The sequence below is a fragment of the Protopterus annectens genome, chromosome 1.part2 (genome assembly GCF_019279795.1).
Source record: "Protopterus annectens isolate FY-2018-M chromosome 1.part2, PAN1.0, whole genome shotgun sequence".
NCBI classification, from domain to species: Eukaryota; Metazoa; Chordata; order Ceratodontiformes; family Protopteridae; genus Protopterus; species Protopterus annectens.
In genome coordinates, this window is record NC_056727.1 from 176606381 (window position 1) to 176632021 (window position 25641).

General features: G+C 42.1%; 1 protein-coding gene across 1 annotated transcript in view; it reads left to right on the top strand.

The window, feature by feature from the left end:
* LOC122788408 (putative deoxyribonuclease tatdn3) overlaps positions 1–25641 on the top strand; it is a 546534-nt gene that overhangs the window by 338335 nt on the left and 182558 nt on the right. The window contains exon 6 of the mRNA XM_044055482.1: positions 23809–23918. Coding sequence (XP_043911417.1) covers positions 23809–23918 — 110 coding nt within the window. The remainder of the gene's footprint in view (positions 1–23808; positions 23919–25641) is intronic.

Consider the following 25641-nt stretch of genomic DNA (forward strand, 5'->3'; position numbering starts at 1 on the left):
TTATGTGGTACATCAACAAGCAGGGGGAAACCCATTCCCACCCTCTTTGCAGGTTAGCCATGGCCCTGTGAAACATGGCCTTGGACATCCAAGTCCATCTACAAGCTCAGTTCCTGCCAGGCAAACAAAACTCACTGACAGACGACTTAAGCAGACATCTCCTAGACCCACACAAGTGGAAATTGGAGCCCAGCACCTTCAACCTTCTCATCCAGAAATGGGGGACCTCAGAGGTGGATCTCTTTGCCTTTGCCTACAACCACCAGCTCAGAAAATTCTGCACCAGGAATCCTCACAGCAAGGCCTGGAAAGTGGATGCTCTATCCTTTCAATGGGAAAAGCTCTCAATCTATGCCTTTCCCCTTCTGCCCCTTCTCTCAAGAGTACTACTCAAGATAAAACAAGACAGGCCAAGGACAATTCTGATTGCCCCAGGCTGTCCACGCCAGCACCGGTACTCACTCCTGTGCAGCTTCACAATGGTGCCACCCTGGCACCTACACGAGTCCCCTACCCTGCTCTCTCAGCAGGAGGGACAGATTTTGAATCCACAACTACAAACCCTAAACCTTGCAGCCTGGCTTATTCCTTGAATTCCCCACCAGCAACCCTAACCATACAGGTGCTGGACATCATTCTTGAAGCCAGAAGACCCAGTACAAGGAAATCATAAGCTGATAAGTGGAAAATGTATTGTTCCTGGATTCATTCTAAAGGAGAGGACACAGCACTGCCCTCCTTACCTCTAAACCTGGATTACCTAGCAAAACTATTCCACAGAGGCCTATCCTTCTCCTCCATTGAGATCCATGCCTCTGCCATCTCGGCTCATTACAAAACTGAGCCACCTTTATTCTCTCACCCTCTCATCATACAGTTCCTGGGAGGGGCAAACAACTTAAGGCCACCAAGGAGAGCACCCACCCCTGCTTGGGACCTTAACTTTGTACTGTAAAAGCTCACGCTTCCCCCCTTTGAACCTGCTGCTTCAGCAGAGTTAAAATTCCTCTCTTGGAAAATAGCCTTGCTTCTAGCCATTACTTCAGCTAGAAGAGTGTTTGAGCTACAAGCACTGATGGCTGTGGAACCCTTCATTATTTTCCATGCTGGCAGGGTTTCCCTCAGGACCAACCCTTCCTTTATAGCTAAAGTGGTGTCCAGTGTGGCTCTCAACCAATCCATCCATTTACCAACCTTCTTCCCTAATCCTCAAAATAAAGGGGAAAGGATCCTGCTCTCCTTGGATGTGCACAGATAGCTCAGATTCTACCTTGATAGGACTAAGCCCTTCAGAAAATCTGACCAGTTACTAGTCAGCTTTGCAACAGGGGCAGAGTGCAAGGCCATTTCAAAACAAACCATTTCCAAATGGATAGCACACTGCATCCATTTCTGCTACAAGCACCATGGGTAACCAACCCGTCAGGGGGACAGAACATATTCCACTAGGGCAACATCTGCCTCTACAGCATTTCTCAGGGGAGTCCCTACCAGGAACATCCTGGAAGCTGGTACCTGGAGTTCTGTAAACACCTTCACCAAGCATTACCACCTGCCTATCTTTTCCATATCCAGGACAGGTTTTGCTACAGCAGTCTTGCAAGGCTTACTAGCCAACCTAATTCTTCTTGACTGCCTCCACCCTTCCTCAACTTTGGGAATCCACCCAAGTCTGATGACTGCAACAGTGAAACACAAAGAACATGGGTCCTCAGGCACTGTATCCCAGGGGTACAAATTTTACTTCCACACACTGCCAACCCCAAAAGGGTTCCCAGACCTTCCTCCAAACCGGTGGGCAGAGGCACAAAACCAAGTTAATTCCCTGCTCTCCATAAGGACAATTCAACCTGTTCCTGCAGAACAGATAGGTCAAGGGTTTTATTCCAGACTTTTCCTGGTACCCAGAAAAGAGGCCACTTGGTGCCCAATCCTAGATCTTTCTTTTCTAAACACCTTCCTGGTGGTACCAAAATTCAAAATGCTCACCCTTCAGTAGCTTCTTCCTATGCTGGCCAAAGATGCCTGGTTAGCCACCCTAGACCTAAAGGAAGCCTATCTACACATCCCTATCAGGGACTCATGCAGGAAATATCTATGTTTCAGGGTAGGATCTATGTATTATCAGTTCTCTGCACTTTCCTTTGGGTTATCCACTGCTCCCTGAGTCTTCACAAATGCCTGGCTCCAGCCATTGCCTATTGCAGACAGAGAAGGATTCAAATATACCCTTACTTAGACGATTGCCTGATTCAGGCAGACAGTCAGGAAAAGCTGTTGCAGCACCTGACATTTGTAAAGAACCTTCTAACCTCCCTGGGGTGCACTATCAACGAAAATAAATCAAAACTAGTCCCCAGTCAAAAGATTGTATTCCTGGGAGCAAGCTTGGACACACCAACTCAGATAGCATTCCTTACTCCAGAAAAACAAGCCTATCTAATAGGTTACTTCTCTCAAATGGCCACCAGAACTCAGATATACGCAAGGAAAATCCTGCAGGCCTCTAGCATTCTACTAATTCTATATGCCAGACTGCATATGAGGAAACTTCAATGGTACTTAAAAAGTCTTTGGTGCCAGCATTCTCAGGACCTGGGAACCATCATACCTTGTCTTAGGACAGAGTTTCTTTGGTGGGCAGCAGCATGCAGCCACAACTCGGGACTTGCCTTTACACAACCCCACACCACCCAGACCCTAACCACAGACACATCAGACTATGCCTGGGGTGCACATCTGGACAAGTGCATTCAGGGCCACTGGAGCCCAAGTCAAATTCATCTACACATCAGCCAAAAAGAGATGCTAGCTGTTCAGCATGCTCTGACAGCTTTCGGATCCCTACTCTCACCAGGACCCCTGCTAATAAAAACAGACAACACCACAGTTATGTGGTACATCAACAAGCAGGGGGGAACCCACTCTTATCCACTCTGCAGGCTAGCCATGACCCTGTGGAACATGGCCTTGGACATGCATATTTATCTGCAAGCTCAATTCCTGCCAGGCAAACAAAACTCTCTGGCAGACGACTTAAGCAGAAATCTCCTAGACCCACACGAGTGGCAATTAGACCCCAACACTTTCAGCCTTCTAACCCAGAAATGGGGGACCCCGGAGGTGGACCTTTTTGCCTCTCCGTACAATCACCAGCTCAGCAAATTCTGCACCAGGACACCTCACTGCAGGGCCTGGAAAGTGGATGCTCTATCCTTCCAGTGGGTAAACCTCTCAATCTATGCATTTCCCCCTCTGCTCTTCTTACAAGAATACTACTCAAGATAAGACAGGACAGACCAAGGGCAATCCTGATTGCCCCAGACTGGCCACGCACACCAGCACTGGTACCCACTACTGCTCAGCCTGTCACAGGTGCCACCATGGCACCTACCCTAGATCCCAACTCTCCTCACTCAGCAGGAGGGACAGATCTTGCACCCGCAACTGGAAACCCGGAGCCTTGCAGCCTGGCTTATTCCTTGAATTATCCCCAGGTGACCAGCCTAAGCAAGCAGGTGCTGGATGTCATTCTTGAAGCCAGAAGACACAGTACAAGGAAATTCTATGCTGATAAGTGGAAAAGGTATTGTTCCTGGATTCAGTCTAAAGGAGTGGACACAGCACTGCCCTCCTTGCCTCTAATCCTGGATTACCTAGCAGATCTACTCCACAGAGGCTTGTCCTTCTCTTCTATTAAGATCCATGCCTCTGCCATCTCGGCTCATTACAATACCGAGCCACCTCTCTTCTCTCATCCTCTCATCAAACAGGTCCTGAGAGGGGCCAACAACATAAGGCCACCAAGGAGAGCCCCCATCCCTGCTTGGGACCTTAACTTTGTACTGGAAAAGCTCACACTACCCCCCTTTGAGCCTGCAATGTCAACAGAGTTAAAATTCCACTCTTGGAAAACAGCCTTGCTTCTGGTCATCACTTCAGCTAGAAGAGTGTCTGAGCTACAAACACTTATGACTGTTGAACCCTTCATTATTTTACATGCTGACATGGTCTCCCTCAGGACTAACCCTACTTTTATACCTAAAGTGGTGTCCAGTGTAGCTTTCAACCAATCTATCCATTTGCCAACCTTATTCCCTAATCCGCAGAATAAAGGAGAAAGGATCCTGCAGTCTTTAGACATGCACAGACAGCTCAGATTCTACCTTGATAGGACTAAGCCCTTCAGGAAATCTGACCAGTTACTAGTCAGTTTTGCACCAGGAGAAGAGGGCAAGGCCATATCAAAACAAACAATTTCCAAATGGATAGCACACTGTATCCATTTCTGTTACAAACACCATGGAAAACCAACCCCTCAGGGGGTCGGAATGCATTCCACTAGGGCAACTTCTACCTCTACAGCATTCCTCTGGGGAATCCCTACCAGGGACATTCTGGAAGCTGCTACCTGGAGTTCTGTTCACACCTTCACCAAGCATTACCACCTGCCTATCTTTTCCAAATCTAGGGGAGGTTTTGCAACAGCAGTCCTGCAGGGCATACTAGCCTGCCCCAATTCTTCTTGACTGCCTCCACCCATTCTTCAGCTTTGGGAATCAACCCAAGTGTGATGACTGCAACAGTGAAACACGAAGAACATAGTACAGTTGGGTGCACTTACCATAAATGTAGATGTTCGAGTGTATTCACTGTTGCAGTCCTGGTTTCCCACCCTCCAGCTCCCTTTTCTCTCTCTCTCTCTCTCTTTCCTTCTTTATCTCTATTACTCGCCCCTTACAGGGCTTTTGGTATTTACTTTTTACTGGTGGTGTTTTTTCCAGCATAGCATAGCTCCCTATTTGGGGGGCTCCTGACATTTGGGGCAAGCAAAACTGATGTAATGGTGTTGGATACCTGTTTTTATACCCCTGATGACCTGACATCAGTCCTGGAGTGACAGCAACCGATGCAGAAATACTAAGTCTCTGGTATTCGGGCCGACTGAGGGCTACATGCAGGCAGATAACCCAAGTGTGATGACTGCAGCAGTGAATACACTCGAACATCTACATTTATGGTAAGTGTACACAACTGTACTTTCTGCTTCTACTTCTTCTGGTAATAAAGACCACAGAAAGACTGTGCCAATCAAACCTGTTCCAGTGTTTCAAAGGACAATGCTTAAGAGAGAGAAAAAAACACAAGAGTTGACTAGAAGAACCAAAAGTACATTGAAAATGAAGTGGAGACTGGATTTGGGAGATGGAGATAAACAGGAATCAAACCAGCAACTTAGAAATTGAAAAGTAAATGTGGGATTAAAAAGCATTAACTATATTTGTGAAACATGACAGAATAAGAAAACTTGAAAATATTAGACTTTTTGACTTTGTTAAAGTTATAGGAGACTCTAAAGCATATGACTTCCTTCATGTGATATAAGTAATATACAGTAATATTTTATAGTGTATGATATAATCTATATGGTATAAAGTAAAGATTTCCCATTTATTTTCAAGTGTAATGGGGATACTAAAGTAAACAGGTGCCCCTGTTTTTTTTTTTCTTTTCTCTTTCTCCTTGTTCAGTTTTAAGAAATGTGGGTATTGCAGTCTAAAAAAAAAAAAAGAAGAAAAGTCTGGTCAAAAGACTGATACTAGAAAATTTGATGTGCTTTTTCTCATTCTTGCATAGGGGAATTGACTGGATTAAGGTCCTTGGCCTGGTCTAGTAATAAGGTTTAAGGGAAAGCAAATAAATAAAAAGAACATTGAACATAATAAAGTTTTCCACTAGGAAAACATTAAATAAATGCTTGTAGAAGCAATGCTGTATCTGATTCTCTTGTGTCCTTGCAGATAACCTGACAGAGCAACAAAAACAAAATACTTCTCTCTTTCAGTGGATTTATTTCAATGGCTAGGAAAAAATTTTTCTGAAAACATTCAGGTGTTTTCCCTTTTTGATAGACCAATAAAGATAAGACAAAATCAGACAACACTTAGTAGAAGCACAGGCTGTACCATGCATCTCAGCAAGGATAACCTTCCTTTCAGGTTAACTCAAGCCTGTGAGTGTGGCTGTCAGTTTGGGACAATCATTCCTATTAGGAGGGTAAAAGTCAATATTTGAAGCTGTACATATTTTTATGTGTTAATATTAAGTTAATATGTTTTAGAGGTGTATTGGGGTATATATATTTATTTTTTGAGGGCTTTCAGTAAAACAAAAGTTTTATAAAATGTGACAGGCTCAAATGGATATGGCAAGAAACAACTGTATAAAAGATCAACCTGCCAGACAGTGTGTGCATATAACACAAAAGCTGGAACTAGATACTTAACAAAAAAGCTGTTAGAAATAATAACTTTTTAATATAATGACTCTTTCTGTAAATGTTAATGGTCTCACAGATGTATACAGAAAAAAGCGAAGTGAACTGTATTAAAAATTGGAGTGCAAATAACTGTGCTACAAGAGACACATTTGTAAAGAACTGAACATGTGAATTTAGTAAAGAAAGGTTTTCAGGACAGTTATTCAGCGAAATACCAAGAACAATGGGAAAGAGGGTTACTTATATTAATCACAAGAGGAACTCCAATAATAGAAGAGGATAAAAAAAATAATACTGGTAGAGTTGTAGTACTAAGGGGCTACTGACAAGGGAGGAGGATTACACTGGCATGCATTTATATTCCACCTGAAACTGCTATAATGGAGCTTAAGAAAATCTGGTAGAAATAATCAGTTTTCACTAGAGAATATTACTTATAGGTGGGGACTGGAATTTGATTTGCAGTAGTAAAGATGAGTTGGGGGGCCCAGAAGGGAAAATATAACAAAGGAGTGCAGAATTTGGAAGACATTTATGAAAATATTTGGCATGGAAGATGTAAATTCAGTACTAGGAGTTCAGAGTGAATTTACCTATTATTCCCCTAGATACGGAAACTGGGCTAGGCTAGACAGAACTTAAATTTCACAGGAGCATGTGCATTTAATTGAAAGTTTTGAGACACATTCAATAACTATTTCAGATCATGTGCCAATAATAAGTAAAATAAAAACACAGGGTAATGAAATAAAAATGAGACACTGGCACTTTCTCACCTATCTGTTGAAAGGAGAGGAATTTAAGGAATGGATAATGGAAATTACTTGGGAGTTATTAGAGAAGATAGAAATTTCTTCTGAAAATATAGCTAGGGAAGGGGATAAAATTAAAGTGAAGTTTAAAAATAGGCTGTTAAAAGAGAGAGAGAGATGGTCAAGAAGTAACAAGAATTATTTGTAGGGACTGACAAATGTTAAAGTATTGCAAAATAGAGAGAATCTCATAGAACAAGAAGAGGAGAAATTGCAGAATGCTAAGCAGAAAATAAAGGATTACCTCTTTAATATGCATGAGTTTAGAAATATTGCTGTTAAGCAACTGTTCTTTGATGATAATGTCAGAACACAAAAACTTTTAGCGCAACAACTCAGGCTACAGAAAGTAGAAAGGCTTGTCGCCAAGCTTAGGGAGCCTGTAACAAGGAAGATAACAAGAGATTCTGTAGAGGTACTAGAAATACTTCAGAAATTTTATGAAAGTCCATATAAAGCAGAGGAATACAGAGCTCAAGAAAAGTTACAAATGGAAATGTTTATGTAAGAATTAAATATGTCAGGTTTAGAGGTAGATGAGGCTCAATTACTATCAGTTAGGATAGGAGGAGATGAGATAAAAATAGTGATGTATAACCAAACCACAGGAAAGTCCCCAGAAATAGATGGTATTTCAATGGAAATTTGGAAGTTAGGATGGAAAAATTATAAAGATCTGGAAAGTTTTGTTTAACAGTATTTTAAGAGGAGGAGAAGCACCAACATCCTGGAAGAAAATGATGGTGGCTGTAATACCTCAAGAAGATAAAGACCCATCAGATCCAGCTTCATACAGGCCCATCTCAATAATAAACCATGATTGTAAAATGTTTAGGTCTATAATGGCTAAAAGAATGGCAAAGATAATGTCAACATTGATAGATATGAGTCAGTGTGGTTTTGTGGAGAGGAGGCAAACATTTGCCATCATTAACAAAACATCAATGATCCAGAGGGAAGCTGAATGTAAGAAAATACCACTGTTGTTGGTGGGTCTTAATGCAGAAAAAGCATTTGACAGACTAAGCTGGGAGTTTATGAGCAAGGCAATGGAAACATTTGCATTCCCTGGTAAAATTATAAGGTTGACTAGAAGGAAATATGAGGGACTGGAGGCAAAACTTAGTGGGTGGGTTTCTCTTTGATAATTTCCATCTGATCTGAGGAACCAGGCAGGGTGTTCTCTTTCACCTTTTTTATTTGCATTTTATTTAGAACCATTAGCAAGGAAGACAAGAGACTCAGAAATTCAAGGATATAATTGGTATAGTAGTCAAGAAAAGCTATTTCTATTTGAAGATGATATTTAATACACAATAAAACAAGAAAAGGACATTTCAGGGTTTTGTAACATTTTGAGGCAGTTTCAAAACTTTTTGGGATGCAATTTTAATGAAACTAAAACAAAGGAAATAGCTGTAAATTATGTACCCACACAAATTGGTTCAGCAATATCCATATTTATGGGGGCATGATAAAATGACGTACTTAAGACTATGGAAAAAGGATTCTGGTGTGGCAGCTAAGGATATGTGGGACGAGACTAAAAAGATAATACAAAAACTGACAAATGAGAAGCTCTGTTATATGGATATGGATAGCAAGGCACAAGCGGTTAAAATGTTTTAGGTCTCTTTAGTTTTATACACAGACCAGGCATATTTTTATCAACCAGAAGAGAAGCTGTGGATAGCAATTAGTAAAGAGAGGTACACGTTTTTTCTGGGAGGGGAAGACAGCAAGAGTCAAGTGGGATAATCTTATACTTCCAATTGAACAGGGCAATTTGGGGTTTCCCAATATGAAGAGGCATTTTAGAGCAACACAGTTAAGGCTCCTATACATAGCACAAGCAGAAACCTATAATTCTAAGTGGAAAGAGATGATGATGAAATGGGGGGAAGCTCAAGAAATAAGGAAAGACTGAGATTTTGTCTGTAGGTCCTTAAGGAGAATAACTATAACTATATAGAATATTGTATTCATAAAGTGGCAGAAGGTATTCTAAGAACTAAGCCAACATGAGAATGGAGAAAGGACATTCTGCTGATAGGGATGACTGCAATTAGGAATACAGATAATAGACAAGAGAGGGCTGGAATTTATTGGAGAAACTGGCAAAAAAACAAGGTATTGGAAGCAAAAAATTAGAGAGGGAAAGGTAGTAGAATGGGAAGAGGCCAAGAATTTATTTGGACTGCAGGCTACAGATTCCCTGTACTCTGATATCAGTCCCTGATAGGGAAGGCAAAGAGAAAGAAATAGGTGGATCCTCTGAAAGACCAACACTGATAGACTTTTAGTAGAATCTAGAACAGAAGCTGCTGTTTAAATAGGAATAATTAGTAGACAATACAAAATATTGCATGATATTTATAAGAATCAATCAGTGGAGGATGGAAAGGATTGGGAAGAGAGATTGGCTAACAGTTCACAAATAAACAATGGGAGGCTATATGTATGTCTCTGAAATATGCAGCAAAGTCTAGAAGATTTAGGTTCTTTGCTTGGAAGTATTTACATAGGTATATTTGTACCCCCAAGTAGACTCCAAATAATTTTTCCTCAGGTAGACTGCAAATGTTGGAGGTGTGATGGGGAAGAAATAGGTAATTGGGAGCACATTTTCTGGGAGTATAATGAGTTGCCAAACTTAAAATATTCCCTGCAGTCTTTGCAGACTGCACTGTCAGAGATACTGGGTGAGCAAATTGGTGATAACTAAGGAAATGATTTTTTGAGCTATGGTATAGAATCTGAATTGCCTAGACATAGTAAGGCTTTACTGAGCCTAATTATGGTGACTGCCAAAAAAGCAATTACTAGAAAATGGAAATTGAAGGCTAAATCAACTTTATTAGAAGTAGTAGTAACAGAGATAAAACAACAACTGCAGTTGTGATCTTTAGAAAAGTGTAGGAGCAAATTACATAGAAAAAAATGGGAATTGTGGGAAAGGTACATGCAGAGGAGGAACAAGGTTAGAGAAGGCAGGATTTGAATGAGCTATGTAATGTTTGACAATGACTGGATAGATTATAATTGATGTATAATGTTTGCAACTAAAATTATGTCAGTATGGCTTGTTTTCATTTATATAAATGGATGATTGCCTATGTCTTATGTGATAATTTAATAAAGATGTTTCTTTTTTTAAAAAAATTAAAGAAATTTGGAGAGATTTCGGGCGACAAAATTAACACTCAAAAAAAACAAATTTATACAAATCAAGTATAGACTAGGTCCAGAAGTAATGAGGGAATACCCGTTTTTCTAAGACTCTAATTATACTTTACCTGGGCATGAAATTGACTAGCTACCTAGCAGCATCAGTGGAGTTAAATTACAAGAACCAGGGGAGTCATGTTAGAATGTGTGAGTTGTTGTGGATTACCTTGCTGACCTAAGGGCACATGACAGGTGAATACTAGGCTAACTACCCTCAAGGGCTAATGTTAAGTTGTCAATCTCGCCTTCATTCTTGCTGGATGGGTTCGGAGACGATCCTCGGCTCCGACTCGGCCAATACTAAAAGCTCGAGAGCTAATTCCACCGGCTCGAGGCTCCCCTATATCCCACAATGCTAGGCGGTAACTACTCAGATCTCGTTTGCCGCTATAGCTGACGAGGTGCTCTTCTACCGGCTCAGGCAGGTTAGTTTAACTTTTACCTTTTCAGGTACTTCTAAAACCCCCTTTTTGTTGTTCATATCTTAGCCCTTTTAGTTTAATTTAAATTTTTAGATCTCTCGACCCCTTTTTGTCGAGTCCGTTCCCTTCTCCCCTTATCTTGTAGGCCTTCGGCCCTTCCCTTCCCCCAGTCCTTCAGTGACTAGTTTAGTTTTCTTTTTTGTCAGTAAGGGCTTGTGTGTGTGTGTGTCTGTGGCTTTTTAGCCTTTAGTTAATAGTTGATTGTTAGCTAAATATTGTAATAACTCTTTTATAAGGGTGTGTCTGTGGTGTTTTTTTGCTGTTGTCAGGCACTTTCCCTACAATGTCTAAGGAAAAGGTGTCAGGCTTCAAGAAGTGTGACTCGTGCTGTCGGAAAATGTCTCTGACAGACGGTCACACTTCTTGTGTGTATTGCCTGGGGCCTGTGCACCTGCAGGACTCATGTGCTGTCTGCCATGGTTTCAGCCCTCGAGTCCTGCAGGAGCGCAAGAACAAACTCATTCTAAGGGGTTTGTTAAAGCCTGAAGGCCCCCCGACTCATTCTAGTTCGGGAAAACCTTCAAAGGCTTCAAAACAGTCGACTCCTGCTCCTGAGTCGACTGTAGAAATGTCGAAGCAGGCTCCGACATCGGCTCCGGCCGGAGCCGATGTTTTTGGGCCTCAAACTATTACCTCGGCTCCGGCTGGAGCCGAGGCTGTTAAGTCTTCATCGGCTCCGATACTATCGAGCCACATTCTAAAAGAGATTGAGATCCCTTCTATAGGATCTACTCTTACTATGCCGGCTCGGCTGGAGCCGGCTAAAAGTCCCCATCGGCTCCGATACCATTATCGGAGCCATTTTACAAAAAGAGATCCAGGTCCCCCTCAATTGGTTCTGTACACTCGGCACCAGGATCTCCTCTACTTTCGGAGCGGAGTCACAAATCACATTCCTCTCGGTCTTCCAGGTTGCCAGACCATGATTTGCAGAGGGTGGTGAGTAGACTTCTTAAGTCCGAGGCACTGGCCCAAATGCTCCATAGCCCGACTCATCAGTCGTTGGCTATTCCCGTCCCTCATTACATTCCTCCTCCGACTCCTTCGAGTTCGCAGCCAGGGCTTGTTGGAGCCATCACTGTCGGTGCGTCGGATCCGATACCATCTTTTTCGGCTCCGTCGTCTGCTCCGATCTCCTCTTTGGAGGGATCTCGGCGCCGGGCTTCCCTCGTCGGCTCCGAGGGGGCGAGTAGCATCGGACCCTTGTCCGACCTCGCTCTCCCTCTCGGGGCTTCGGCGCTGGTGAGTTCGGCTCCGACATCGGCTTCGGAGCCGTCTCTGTCAGTGCCGGGAGGGGTCCTTGCCTCTTCGGAGCGAGGGCCTCGGACCTTGCCTGACAGGGATGCCTTCGAGGTCATGCGGAGCGTGCTAGAACCGGGTTCTGCCCCGCAGTCAGTTCCCTCAGCTCCTCCTTCTACAGTGCCTGCGGAGATTTCTGCTCACCCCCTTGTCTCACACCGTAGAGAACCAACTCCTCAAGTTTCCCCATTGGGAATTTCCTCCTCTTCCGAGGTCTCTCCTGACCCTGCAGGAGATCCCCCTAGGAAGAGGCAGTGCAAGAGGAAGCACATTGACTCCCCTGAGTCTATCACCTCTGACACTGACTTGGAGGAATCCGAAGGGTCCCCCCGTTCCCCCTCTGAGGATGTCTCCTTTGCGGACATCCTAGAAATACTCAAACAGAGGGAAAATTGGCCAGCCCTTAACCCTTCGGAGGATGAGTCAGTGTATCTTGAGGCGTTTGGTTCTCGCCCTTCTACCTCCTGGGTGTCCCTCCCTTTGACCCCTTATGGAAGTGGTGGCAAGGAAGGCTTGGACGGCTCCTGACTCAGTGGAACCCACCCCGAGGAGACCATCCAAATTTATCACTGCTCCCTCAGACAAACAGTTTCTATCCAAAGGTGTCCCGGTTGATGCCATGGTGGTGGCTGCGGCCACAAAGAAGGAATTAGCTGATCCTTCTGTTCCAGTCCATCCTCCTAATAAAGAATCTAGGACCATGGACAGGTACGGCAAGCGGATGTTTTCGTCAGCGACCTTTTCTATGCGGTCGCTGAACTACTTATGCCACTTCACTCGTCTCTAAAGAGATTTACTCAAGGATATGGGTGAACTGATGAAGGATCCTACAGCTGAGGGGTTCAAAGACACTATGAACTCCCAGTTGGCAACCCTAAATTCAATTGTGAACTCCTCCATGCGACTGGTTTCATACGCAGCAGATGGAGCGAGTAGATCTGCAGGCACAGGCATTGCCTTACGAAGGCACGCCTGGATGCGACTGTGCAACTGCGGACCCTTTCAAGGCGTCCTTCACCAATTCACCCTTTGACGGATCATCTTTGTTTGGTCCACAGGTGAAGGATACATTGACCAGGTGCGAGGTGGAACGTAAGACTCTCTCTGCCGTAGGAGTCCGTTTTCCACCCCTTCTAGACCCTATCCCAAAGGTCAGAGGGAGGAAGATGTGGTTCGGAAACAATCTCAGGAGTCTCATCTGGCGACAAGGCGATTCCCTCTAGAGGCAGAGGGGAATAATAATAGACGCCGCCCAGAGGCAGAGGAGGTCCATAAAACCAGGGTAGCAGAGAGCTGTTCTCTGACAAACCCTTTCAGCACCCCTGAGGGGCTGCCCGGCTGTCCGCCTTCGGAGGCAGTCGGGGAAGATTATCACTGTACCCAGAAGCCTGGCTTTCCCTAACTCAAGACAAATGGGTACAGTCGATCATATCCGAGGGTTACAAAATTCCCTTTATTCACATTCCAACTCAACCAAAAAAATCCCTTCCAGATGTTCCACCGGTCTAAGGGAAAACAGCATTGGAAGTCTCAAAGCTGCTATTAAAAGAGTCATCCAACCAGTCCCAGCAGACCAGCAAGGATCCGAATCTACTCCAAATTCTTTTGGTACCAAAAAAAACAGGGGACTGGAGGCCCATTCTAGATCTCAGTCACTTAAACAAGTTTGTCAAGAAAACAAAATTCCGGATGGTCACGCTACAGTCCATCCTACCCTTCTTGGGTCAGGACAATTGAATGTGCTCGATAGATCTTCAGGATGCGTACTACCACATCAAAATGAACCGACGCTCCAGGAGATATCTCCGCTTCAGGCTGGGAGCCAGTCACTACCAGTTCAGAGCCCTGCCCTTTGGTCTCACTACAGCCCCAGTGTTCACCAAATGCATGGCAGTGGTCACGGCTCACTTGAGGCGCCAGGGATTCCAGGTGTTTCCATATCTGGACGATTGGCTCCTTACGGCCACCACCAGGCATCAGCTTCTACTATCCAGGAATTTCACCATGCAAACCTGTCAAGCTCTAGGCATCTCAATAAATTTGAAAAATCTGCCTTGTCGCCTTGTCAGTCTATTACTTTCATAGGCCAAATTAGATACGCAGACTCTTTCAGCAACACTCACAGAGCAGAGGGTTTTAGACATTGAACCAAGTATCCCTTCTGTTGCAATTGGTCAAAGTCAAAGCCAGATTAGTGTTAAAGGTACTAGGACTCATGGCAGCAGCTATTCCCCTTCTCCCCTTAGCTCGCTTTTACATGAGGATCCTCCAGTGGATGCTCTTTACCCAATGGTCCTTTCAACGACTCCCAATGTCCCATACCATACTGATAACTCAAGTATGCAAGAATCAACTGTCTTGGTGGGTCACGTCACCTCAACTTCTCCAAGGAAGACCCTTCACTCTCCCCCCTCCAGTTGCCACGTTGACAACAGATGCCTCCCTGATCGGGTGGGGGGGGGCATTATCAGGGCAGGACAGTCCAGGGCACGTGGCAACCCTTCGAGTGCCACTTGCACATAAATGTCCTAGAGATGAGAGCAGTGCTTTTAGCGTTGCAAGCCTTTCACGACTCTCTTCCCAAAGGGACTATTGCAATCCAAACGGACAACATGTCCGTGGTGTGGTACATCAACAAACAAGGCGGAACCAGATCATACCCTTTATGTCGAGAAGCACTCAGACTTTGGCAATGGGCGATCTCTTCTCAACGTTTTCTGACAGCGACGCATATCCTCGGGAAATCCAACGTCATTGCAGACAGGTTGAGCAGAGCAATTCTCATGCCACACGAGTGGTCTCTAAAGACATCAGTTCTAGAAGAGGTATTTCTAAGATGGGGCCATCCTTGCTGCAATCTTTTTGCTACTCCCCAAAACAGCAAGTGTCAAGACTTCTTCACGCTCTTCCCATTACCAGGCCATCCCACCAGAGACGCTCTAGTCCACGATTGGCCCCGGGGACTTCTGTATGCCTTTCCCCCCTTTCCACTGATACCTCAACTAATTCAGAAAGCCATCGCCTTGAGAGTGACTATGATCCTCATTGCCCCTTACTGGTCTCGACAGATATGGTTCCCCTTTCTTCATCGTTACCTTTTGGAGCAGCCTTGGCATTTGGACCCAGTACCAGATCTGATTACCCATCAGTCGGGTCAGCTGCACCAATCTCTGTCTTCCCTAAACCTCACAGCATGGTTTCTCCAATTCCTACCTTAGCCAGGCTTCCCTCAATATCTCGCTCGGTCCGAGATATATTGATAGCCTCTCATAAATCCTCTACTCGGAAGATTTATACTAGTAAATGGAAACGTTTTCCTTTGGGCATCATCGAAAAACATTGACCCTTTACTGCACCTATCCAGTCCATTTTAGACTTCCTGGCGGAACTATTTCATTTAGGATCTTCTGCATCAACCATTAGAGTTCAGTTGGCTGCCATTTCAAATTTTCATGTGGGTGTTTCAGAATCCAGCATTATGGCTCACAAACTCTGTAAGGCCTTCTTAAGAGGTATATTTCTTCTCAAACCTCCGATCAAAGACCCTCCGCCTCAATGGGATTTAAACTTGGTTCTGGCGTCTTTAATTCTTCCCCTTGAACCAGCGGCTTCATGTTCTCTGAAATTGCTTTCCTGGAAGACACTTTTTCTGGTAGCTATAACTTCAGCGAAAAGAGTATCAGAACTCCAAGCCCTCTGCAGTCGTCCTCCTTACCTAGTTTTTCACAAAGACAGAGTATCTCTCGGACGAACCCATCCTTTTTACCAAAATCTCTTCTCAAATTAACCTAAACCAGATTATTGATCTCCCGTCTTTTCCTAACTATTCAAATAGATCAGAGCAAAAGCTGCATTTTTGGATGTTCATCGCCAACTGAGATATTACTTAGACAGAACTAAACAACTCAGGAAATCTGATCAATTGTTTCTGTCATATGCAGAAGGAAGATTGGGCCTTCCAGTTACCAAAGTATCTCTGTCTACATGGCTCACTTCTACAATTACTTTCATCTATGAGATCAGACATCAAAAATTACCCTCAAGACCTAGAGCTCATTCAACCAGGGCATTAGCTACATCCATAGCCTTTCAGGACAGATTGCCAATAGACTCAATCTGTGCAGCAGCCACATGGGCTTCTCCTCATACATTCATTTCACATTACAAATTGGACATGGTTTTCAGAAGCCGTGCCAATTTTGGTTCCACTGTTCTCAAGAGTCTATTCCGATAGGCCACCCGGGATAAGGTGCTAGGACGGTCCCATCCAGCAAGAATGAAGGCGAGATTGACAACTTAACATTAAGAAGTTATGTACCTACCATAACGTTCCATGTTAGTTGTCTTCTTCTCGCCTTCTTTCTTCCCCTCCTCCTTCCCCCAAGCCTGGACAGACCGACCGGAATTCTTTGTGTTTCTTCTTCTGAAATTTGTTACTCCATTTTTGCAGACTAATATTGCTTGGTATAGCTACCAAACGAGATCTGAGTAGTTACCGCCTAGCATTGTGGGATATAGGGGAGCCTCGAGCCGGTGGAATTAGCTCTCGAGCTTTTAGTATTGGCCGAGTCGGAGCCGAGGATCGGCTCCGAACCCATCCAGCAAGAAAGAAGGCGAGAAGAAGACAACTAACATGGAACGTTATGGTAGGTACATAACTTCTTATTTTAGTTCATAGGTTCATAGGTTAGTACTAGGCTAACTGCCCTTGCGAGCCATTTTAAGCCTAGCCAATTATCCCTTGTGAGATTCAAACCCTGCACCTTGTGTTTGTAAGGCAAACACCTTAACCATTAGGCCACCCTCCCAATAGTTCTGGCCAATAACCTGAGGTCAAAATCAGACTTGGTATCTTGTGTCTGTCAGGTGAACACTTTAACCATTATGTTAAAAATACCTTGATTTGCTGGTGTTTCCAAAAAGACAGTTCAAGAATACTTCCTGCTACGTAATTAAGTAAATTCAAACCTAACAGCCAGCTAAATAGTTAAGTAATTTTCCATGCACCTACTGAGAAGCTTAAAAATTAACTTTATTCTTTGATGTCAGTTTGAGTGCTTTTACTTGATAAAGAGACTTAATCAGAAAGTAAACTTAAAAACAAACTATACCTGTATTTAAGCGTATCATGTTAAAGTGACTTAAATGCAAATAACAGGTTACTTTATTTGGGGAAATATTGTATGAAATAAGAATCCCAATTTCAACAGGTTAATAGATAAGAGAAACCTAATCTAATTCATTCAATAGGTTCATAGGTAGGTACTAGGCTATCGGCCCTGGGGCCTATACAAGCCCAGCCAAAAGCGTACCCTGGCTTTTGCCACCCAAGAAAATTATTTTCCTGTGCCACTGTCGAACAGAGCCACAGAGGTTGTTGAGCAGAGCCACAAATTTCTGTTTTGATTTTTAAAAATATCCTTCTGTATTAGATTTTGACGTGTATAGTCTTTGTTTTTGTTTTTACTAAAGATGGTACATAAATGAGTTTTATTCATAACTACACAAGTGGTTCATCTTACAAGGCCATAAAGGGAGCTGCCACTGGACCCAGATAGAAACACTGCCCACACAACACTTGCATACATGATGATTGAACTAGGCATCTAATTGACAGGTACATACGAAGATTGAGTTGAAAGTAAATAGAGATGTGGCACCAAGCTTTTTGATTGGATGCCCAAGGCATAGGTCTTCCCTTTTTGGCCAGACTAAACATTTAATAAAAAAGTTGATTGCTTACTATTTGTCCCAGATGTTCCTACGTATGGAGAAGTCCTTGAGATGATGAGACAGAGAGTGAGTAAGGTAAACTGACTTTTCAGCCTCTCCACAAATGATCTTGCAGTAGGCTTTCATGCCCCCTAGCCTTCATTCTGGGTGGCCCCTCCAATAGACCTGATTGTGGTTGAGACTGCTTATGAAAATCGTGATGTTGTGGCACTTGTGACTGCAGGCCAGATAGCATCCTCCAACCTCCTAAAAGTTACTTTTGCTGGATATGAACTCCCATGACAGATTCCATTGTTGCTGTGGCAGACTTTAAAATGCCTTCTTCTCTGCAGAGTCTTGCTATCTCTCCCCATAATAAGGAACCCAGGGCCATGTTCAGGTTTGGGAAACACATTTGGATGTCCTTTACATTTTTCTTTGAGGATGGTGGACATTTTATCTCACATGCTGAGATTAAATTGAGAGCCAGCTGACAAAATGAGCCAGTCACCTGAAGTATTTCCCATTGGACACCCAAAGTTCAAATTGTAGTCTCAGATAGCAACCATGTCATCTGTCACAAGTGCTTCTGTCTCACAATTCTGCCAAGAAGTCTGTGATGTTTCTGTGCTTCCAGTTTCACCTCATCTGTCCAAGTGTTCACCAGTTTATGCCCATAGTTTCACTGAGCCAAAGGCTGCAGAGGGTCAAGGCATACCTTTACCTAGATGACTGGCTTCTAGCCACTCCAACATGGAAAATACTAATTTCTTCAGAGTAGTCTCTTCTAAATCTCTTTCAGTCTTTGAGAATAACCGTGAGCACTGCAAAGTCACTGGATGGAGCCCTCACAAATGCTCATCTTTGTCAGATGCATGCTATATATTCTATCCAGCATAGCATGACTTTCCTCAGACAGGATTCTTCCCCTTATAAAGTGTGGCACTTCATATTGTTCGGTAACAGTCAAAGCTTTACAATGTCTCAAAGCACTGGGTCTCATGGCAGAGTAACTACTTACTCTTCTTACACCACACTGTACATGAGAGTTCTTCAGTGGACATTAAAGGTCACAGCTGATGTATCCCTTGACATAGCAGGTAAGTATTTTCAGGGACTGGAAGTCACACTTGAAATGGTGGCTTTACACTCCAAAGCTGATTATGGGCAAACCATTTCACCTACCCACTCCTTTATTGATTGTCACCATGGATGCCTGTGCACTAGGGTGGGGGAGCTTTGTTAAGGGCAGACTGTCTGAGGTGTATGTTCACAGAGAAAACCAGTTTTCACATCAGCATTATAGAGATGGGGCAGTCCTCATTATATTGCAGATCATTTAGGATTCCGTACTTCTTGGTGCATTTGCCATCTATACCAACTGCACGGCAGTGGTTTGCTCTTTAAACAAGCAGGAGGAACTCACTCTCGCCCCTTTGTCATCTCTGACTGATTCTTATAGTTATCATGCAATATTTTATATGCCTTGATAATTATCCCTTTTTAATGGCAAATTCTGTTCTAGGCTTAACTAAAAATGCTGCCAAACCTGGTCTTTCATTGAACAATCCCTTTCCCTTTCTCATTACCTATTCTCTGCTGTCATTCCCTGGAAAGGAAAGTAGTCTTGTGTATCTAATTTTTTAAAAAGAAATTGGAATCTAAAGTTTTGAGTTACTCCATCCAGTTGATTGACTAGTTGCATTAAATTATATTATGATAAGCACAGTAAGATTTGCATTATGTGCTAGAATGTGCTAACAAAGGCACTGTCTACCTCTCAAGTACTTTTCTGGAATGGATCCTTAAATGATGACTGTGTAGTAGCTGCAGTGTCTTCACTAAATAGCTGTGCAAGGCACTACAGACTTAGTGTGTGCTCTAGATCTTTGTCTTCTTCCATGGAGCCACAGTTTTTAAGGGTATGTTTTCATGAAAGTAACCACCCAGGTGGATGAGCTTCTAATTATGTCTTGCTATTGATGAGAATGGACCTCCTCATACCCATAACAAAATATATGTACTCATCTTAACATAAGAACTAGGTAAGCAAGTCAGTCCTCATCAGCATACTCATTTTCCTTCGCTATGTCTTAGTGCAGGCATGGTGTAGAAGGTTTTTAGTTATTGCATATATTATTTCTGATTCACCTGGAGATTAAGCTAGCTGGCAGAGCATAGTGGGTAAAAGACAGTAGCCTAGGAAAGTTTCAGATGCTGACTGACTAAAGGACTGTTGTCTATGAGGACAGACTTGCTGATCTGGATCATGGTAAGTACATAAGCAAAATTTGTTACTTAGTACCTGTGTCTGCTTTGTGTTTTGAAGCAACTGTTACTGGCACTGGAACAACAGTAAGACATCTGATGTCTCTGGTGTGCTGCTGTATCATGATTGCAGACTGCAGATTATGAGGAGCTGATCTATGGTGAAATTATAGCTTTTTTGCTGCTTCCACAGGCCTGTTGGTGTGTTAGAGATTATACCAGAAATGCAAATATGAGCTGCACTACTCTGGGTAAGGGAAGAAATCACTAAGGGTGATAATAGTGTCCCTGGCATCATCAGAGTCCGTGGCTTTTGCTGTTTCTAGCAAAATTTAAAAATAAAAAATAAAATTAAAATAATGAAAATTGATTTGAAACATGCAAAGTTCTTAACACCAGCAGAGAATTTTGCTTTTTTAATCTTTTGTATTCATTTTAAACATATGCATAGCAACAGGTCTCATCTAGTAAGCACACCCAATGCAAACATCAAGGAACAATTTTTAACAATATATATGTTTGTTCCTTAACTTTTGGATAATGTACCAGATGCAAGTTTACATATACTCCTACAGTCAACTGTATATTCCCTCCCCCACCAATCTGGATTTATTTCCTCCTGGATTGTGTCTCTTGGTCTTACAACTCTCTCCTTATATCTGCTTTCCTTGTGTTTGCACTGGTGCTGCATCACCCATAACCCTTACAACGGTCCCTTTACCAGTAATGTAGGGGCAGGAGCATCTCCTGCTTGCTTACCTTTTATAATCTCTTCGGCAGATTCCTCCTTCAGGGTTACCAAAAGTGATTCCTCTGCCTGTTAATTCTTTTGTCTCATGTCCATCCATTATTTCTTTTGCTTCACCTATACTTCTTCGCTAACTTATAATTACCTCCAACACCTTTCCTCTGAACCCCCTTTTAAGTCATTGTTCACCTCAGTATTCATCCATGTTCCCCACTCCTTCACCATCTCCTTATTTTTCATTTCCTCATTCACCCTTTGTATATTATATTCATCTCCACCATACTTCATCTTAATATCTCTCCCATCATCCAGTACTGGGTTACCTTCCTCTTAACTGCCCTTACCACCACTAATATTTAACCGTGTCATCTTTATTCCCTATTTTCTCATGTTCTCCCATCCTGAATGTCAATAATAACAAAACATTGGCAAATCCTCATATGTGTCTCCATAATACCGCCACATTCCTCCACAACTCCCTAACATAGTTGGCCTTCCTACTACACAACTGTAGTCAACCCCCAACTACTTTTCCTCAATTCCAGCATACATACTCTATACCCATTCCTTCCTCAAACACCATTTTAAAAGTTTTATTCCACCTATGGAGCAACTTCTGCATCTCATGCATCAGACCCACCATCTGCATATTCTTCAACAATCCCAAGAGTTCTTATTTCCAATACCCATCTTACATCTTCCTTTATCCACTTATCACATAACTTCTCACAGCTCTTCTCTGCCTCCTTTTTATGTACCGTCCTATAAATCCTCCCATTTTACTCTTTACCTCTCTTGACCTACACATCTATATTACTTTCCGTCATACCATTCTTGTGATATAATCTCCTCATCCCAGCCCTGATTGCATTATACAATAACTTTCCCTGCCTTTGGTCAGGTTACAGAGAAATGAGACAGACTTCGACAGCTTTACTTCCATATCATTGACCATTAAATCACTAGTGTAAGCATGCCCTCAATCCTTCAATCAACACACCAAAATTCTTTCTAGCACCCTAACTTAACACTGTCACCTCTTTCTAAGATCCATCTTAACCGTCACAGCCGCAGCCACTTCACTTATATTTTCTGCACTTTTTCCACCATCTTCCTAGTCCCCTCCTCCATATTTTCCTCCCACTTTATCCATCTTAACTCTCCGTTTTGGATCCCTCCACATCTCATGCCCATATTGACTGCTCTCATGTCTTGCCTAAAATTAGGTGTATTCCATCCTTCTATCACCTCCTCCATATTGAATCTTCCCTTCTGTATTCTACACCTTCTTCATTCAACACCTAACCTGTTGTATATCCTCTGTATCTCTGTACTGCCATGTTGCAGGCACACATCCATATGCCTAATGAAATATAATGCCAGTGGTAAAATTATTTTCCTTAACATCCTTACTCTCACAATGATAATTTCTTGGCCACATTAACCACCTGCCCACCATATTCCTTGCTTTCTGACCTCATCCCTTTTCTTACTCTTAATGTCCTCCATCAGTTGGATGTACTTTAATTCCCATGTAATCACTCCCGTCTGGATACCACCAAGTCTATAACCCGACTTCCCTTACTCCTTCTCCCTAATGGAATCACTACCAGTTCCTTCAGATGAAAATACAACCTCCACTCCAACCCAAAAAGCATTAACAATTTCCATTACTTCAGGAAGCTGGCACTCCAGACATTCCAATAATAACACACAGATGTACGCACATACATTTATACTGCTCCTGTTACGTACTTTTCCTCAACCTTCTAAAGGCATATAAGGAGGTATTTATAGTTTTCTTCCAAGTACTCATATGATGAATCAAGTGACCTTGTGTTACAGTGTTAGAGTATTAGATTCTGCCCCAACAAATTGTTTAGTGTTCAGAAGAAAGGTTCAAACCTGCCTCTTGAGAACTTGGATCTTTGTCATGTATCACCTTACATCACAGATCTCTTACAGGAGGGATACGATTGGGTTTACATACCTCTGTGTCTGCTGTTGGAGCTGCAGTAATGGTAATGCAAGTTTGGATTATATTAATAACGTTATTCACCACTAATATCTACTTTATTGTGTAAAGGTGAAAATGAAATTTGTGCTCTGATATGTTCTTGCAGCCTGGTGTATGTAGGGGACAGACTTCTCTGCTTTAAGACCAGTTTTAGGCCAGACTAATCATGCCTTTAAGACCAGACTTCAGGAACACATCAGGGACATAAAAAAACAAAAGGCAGAAAGTTTTGTTGCTCATTATCTTGAACGGTTTCATAATGGTAGTTCTCACCTTTTAAAAGTCACTGTCCTTGACTGTATTAGTAGTAATTGTATGTGTGATTATAAGCTGGACATTATTTCTCATATAAGGAAGCCCTTAGCATTTTAACGTTTATTGCACTGAGTGAGACCTAAGGATCTTAACGCTCACTGTATAAGGAGGGTTTTTCTTTCAAGTCTATTAGTGTTTTAGTTTTAATTAACTTGTATTTTTCATTGGCTCATTCTTAATAGATGGAGTTTTACTCTTTATTTATACCTTTGGATTTTCTTACTTTCTACTCTTTGCAGTCATTAATCAAAATGCTAGAAATGTATGTATGCAGTAAATGTTTTATTCAGTGGCTTTGTCATAGCTTTTAACTTGCCTATCTTTTGTTGCTTGTAAGACTAAGGGTGAAATTCTGACTTACTTTCCTACTGGTGTGTTTCCATTTGAGGTCACACCAAGAATGCAGGCATGAACTACACTACACTGCGTAAGGGGAGGAAATCACCAGGGATACAAACAGTGGCACTGACATCATCAGAGTCTAGTGTTTTTGCTGTTTTAACAGCTTTAGTTTGCTCAAGGGAAAAAGTTAAAAACCAAATCCCAGAAAAGAGGTAGAGAGAAACGTGAATAAATGAGAAATAAACTGATGCATAATGATTGATGAAAATAATAACAGTATAGTATAACTTTCCTACTGTTTGCAGATTGGGCTTGACTTTACTCCTTGGTATGTATCTTCCTCAGAACAGCGAGAGGAGCAGTTGGATGTGTTCAGGAAACAACTGGAGATTGCAAAGCAGCTTGACCTACCAGTGTAAGTACAGGAATTTCTGACACACATTCTTCGGCAAGAGAAAGTGTATTGATTCATCCCACTTGATTTGTCTTATTTTATGTCTTGTCTATTTTTGCCATCTTTTTACCAGTACTGCATATGTAATCTTTGTTCATTTTCTTCAGCAGCTGTCATCAGGTTGCTTTACTATTCAACATCACAACAGAGTAACACCTTCATATTACATAACTTGCAAACTGCAGTATTTTCTTTGCAGAAATTTATTTATGCGCATCGTTTCACTGGGAAATTGTGTCCCTGATATTTCCTTAAGGACGTAGCCTTCTGCTGTGATACTACCAAAGAAATGATAGAACAAAAAATGATGTGTCTGTCCATAGGACCTCACTTTCTGAATTATGATTTTCATTTCTTGCAGTCAGATTGGTCTAGGTAATGCAGGTAGTCAGTTTTGTGTAATGGAAACAGCAGAGTAGGTGTGCAGTTGCACTTGCAGTACTGTGAATTGTTGGTGAGCTTTACTCAGCAGACTTGATTATATGTCACTCAGTCTCCATTTGTATAATGCGTGTTTGAGCAAATCATTTAACATAATGATTCTGGTCATCCATGGAAAGGGATATTTGTGCACACTTAACATTATTTATTTTTTTAATTAAGTGAAAATAGTTGGTCACATTTTTATATGTACTGCCAAATGTACTGCACTGCTAGATCATCTCTGATAGTATTGTGAATTGTGACCACATGGAAACTACTGGGCAAGGAAAAGAGATTATTAAAACAACAACAAAATAAAGCCTGTATTTCAGGAATAAATTACAGATCCAAAATACTTTTTATTATTATTTGCTGCAAAGCTGTATCTTGGTCATCTGGTACCCTGGCCAGTCCCTAGTTGTCCCACAGTTGAAAGTCTTCCAGAGTTGAGGACTGCCAAAAAATAAATAAATGAAAAAAAATCTTCCAAAGTTGAATATCTAGAAGAAGAAAATCTGAACTGTAGCGAAGAGAATCTGCAAGCTCCTTGCTAAATTTACTAGCACACAAAGCTACTAAATTAACTTAATTATGTAAGGAGTCCTGATATTAGCCTTAGCTTTTGAAATGAATCCCAGTATTGCACTGGCATCCGATTAGCAGTGGCCGATGTATGTATACATACATAGAGCTTTGGCCGGCTAACATCTACCTGAAATCAGCTGGACGTATAAGTGAATTTAAGTACACTTTTATCTGCTCTTTTGCATATAGTATTGTATTTAATTTATTTATTTGTGTTTTTCACTGAATATTAAATCAACTGAAGTTGTGGCTGTCTCTCTACAGTTAGTTCCCACTCACCCTCCTTGTTTTGGTATTAATGTTGGTGGCTTTGAAATTGCCCGCCCCTCTCTTAGATTTGTATTTGGATACTCCTTCTGGGCCCATCTCATTTGCTCACTCAACTGAGTGCAGTGAGGTCATGTTCTGATTTCAGGCACTCCTACTGTGTACAAAGAGAGCATTTGGGAAGGACAACCCCTGTAGCCCTTAATCCTGCTCTGTTCCTTCCCACAAAAATAAATAAATAAATAAATAATATATATATATATATATATATATATATATATATATATATATATATATATATATATATATATATATATATATATATATCTTATTCATCTGCTCTTACTGTAACTGTCTTAGTTGCTCTTCTGCGTGCTGTTATCTGTTCAGTCGCTCTTACTCTGCACTT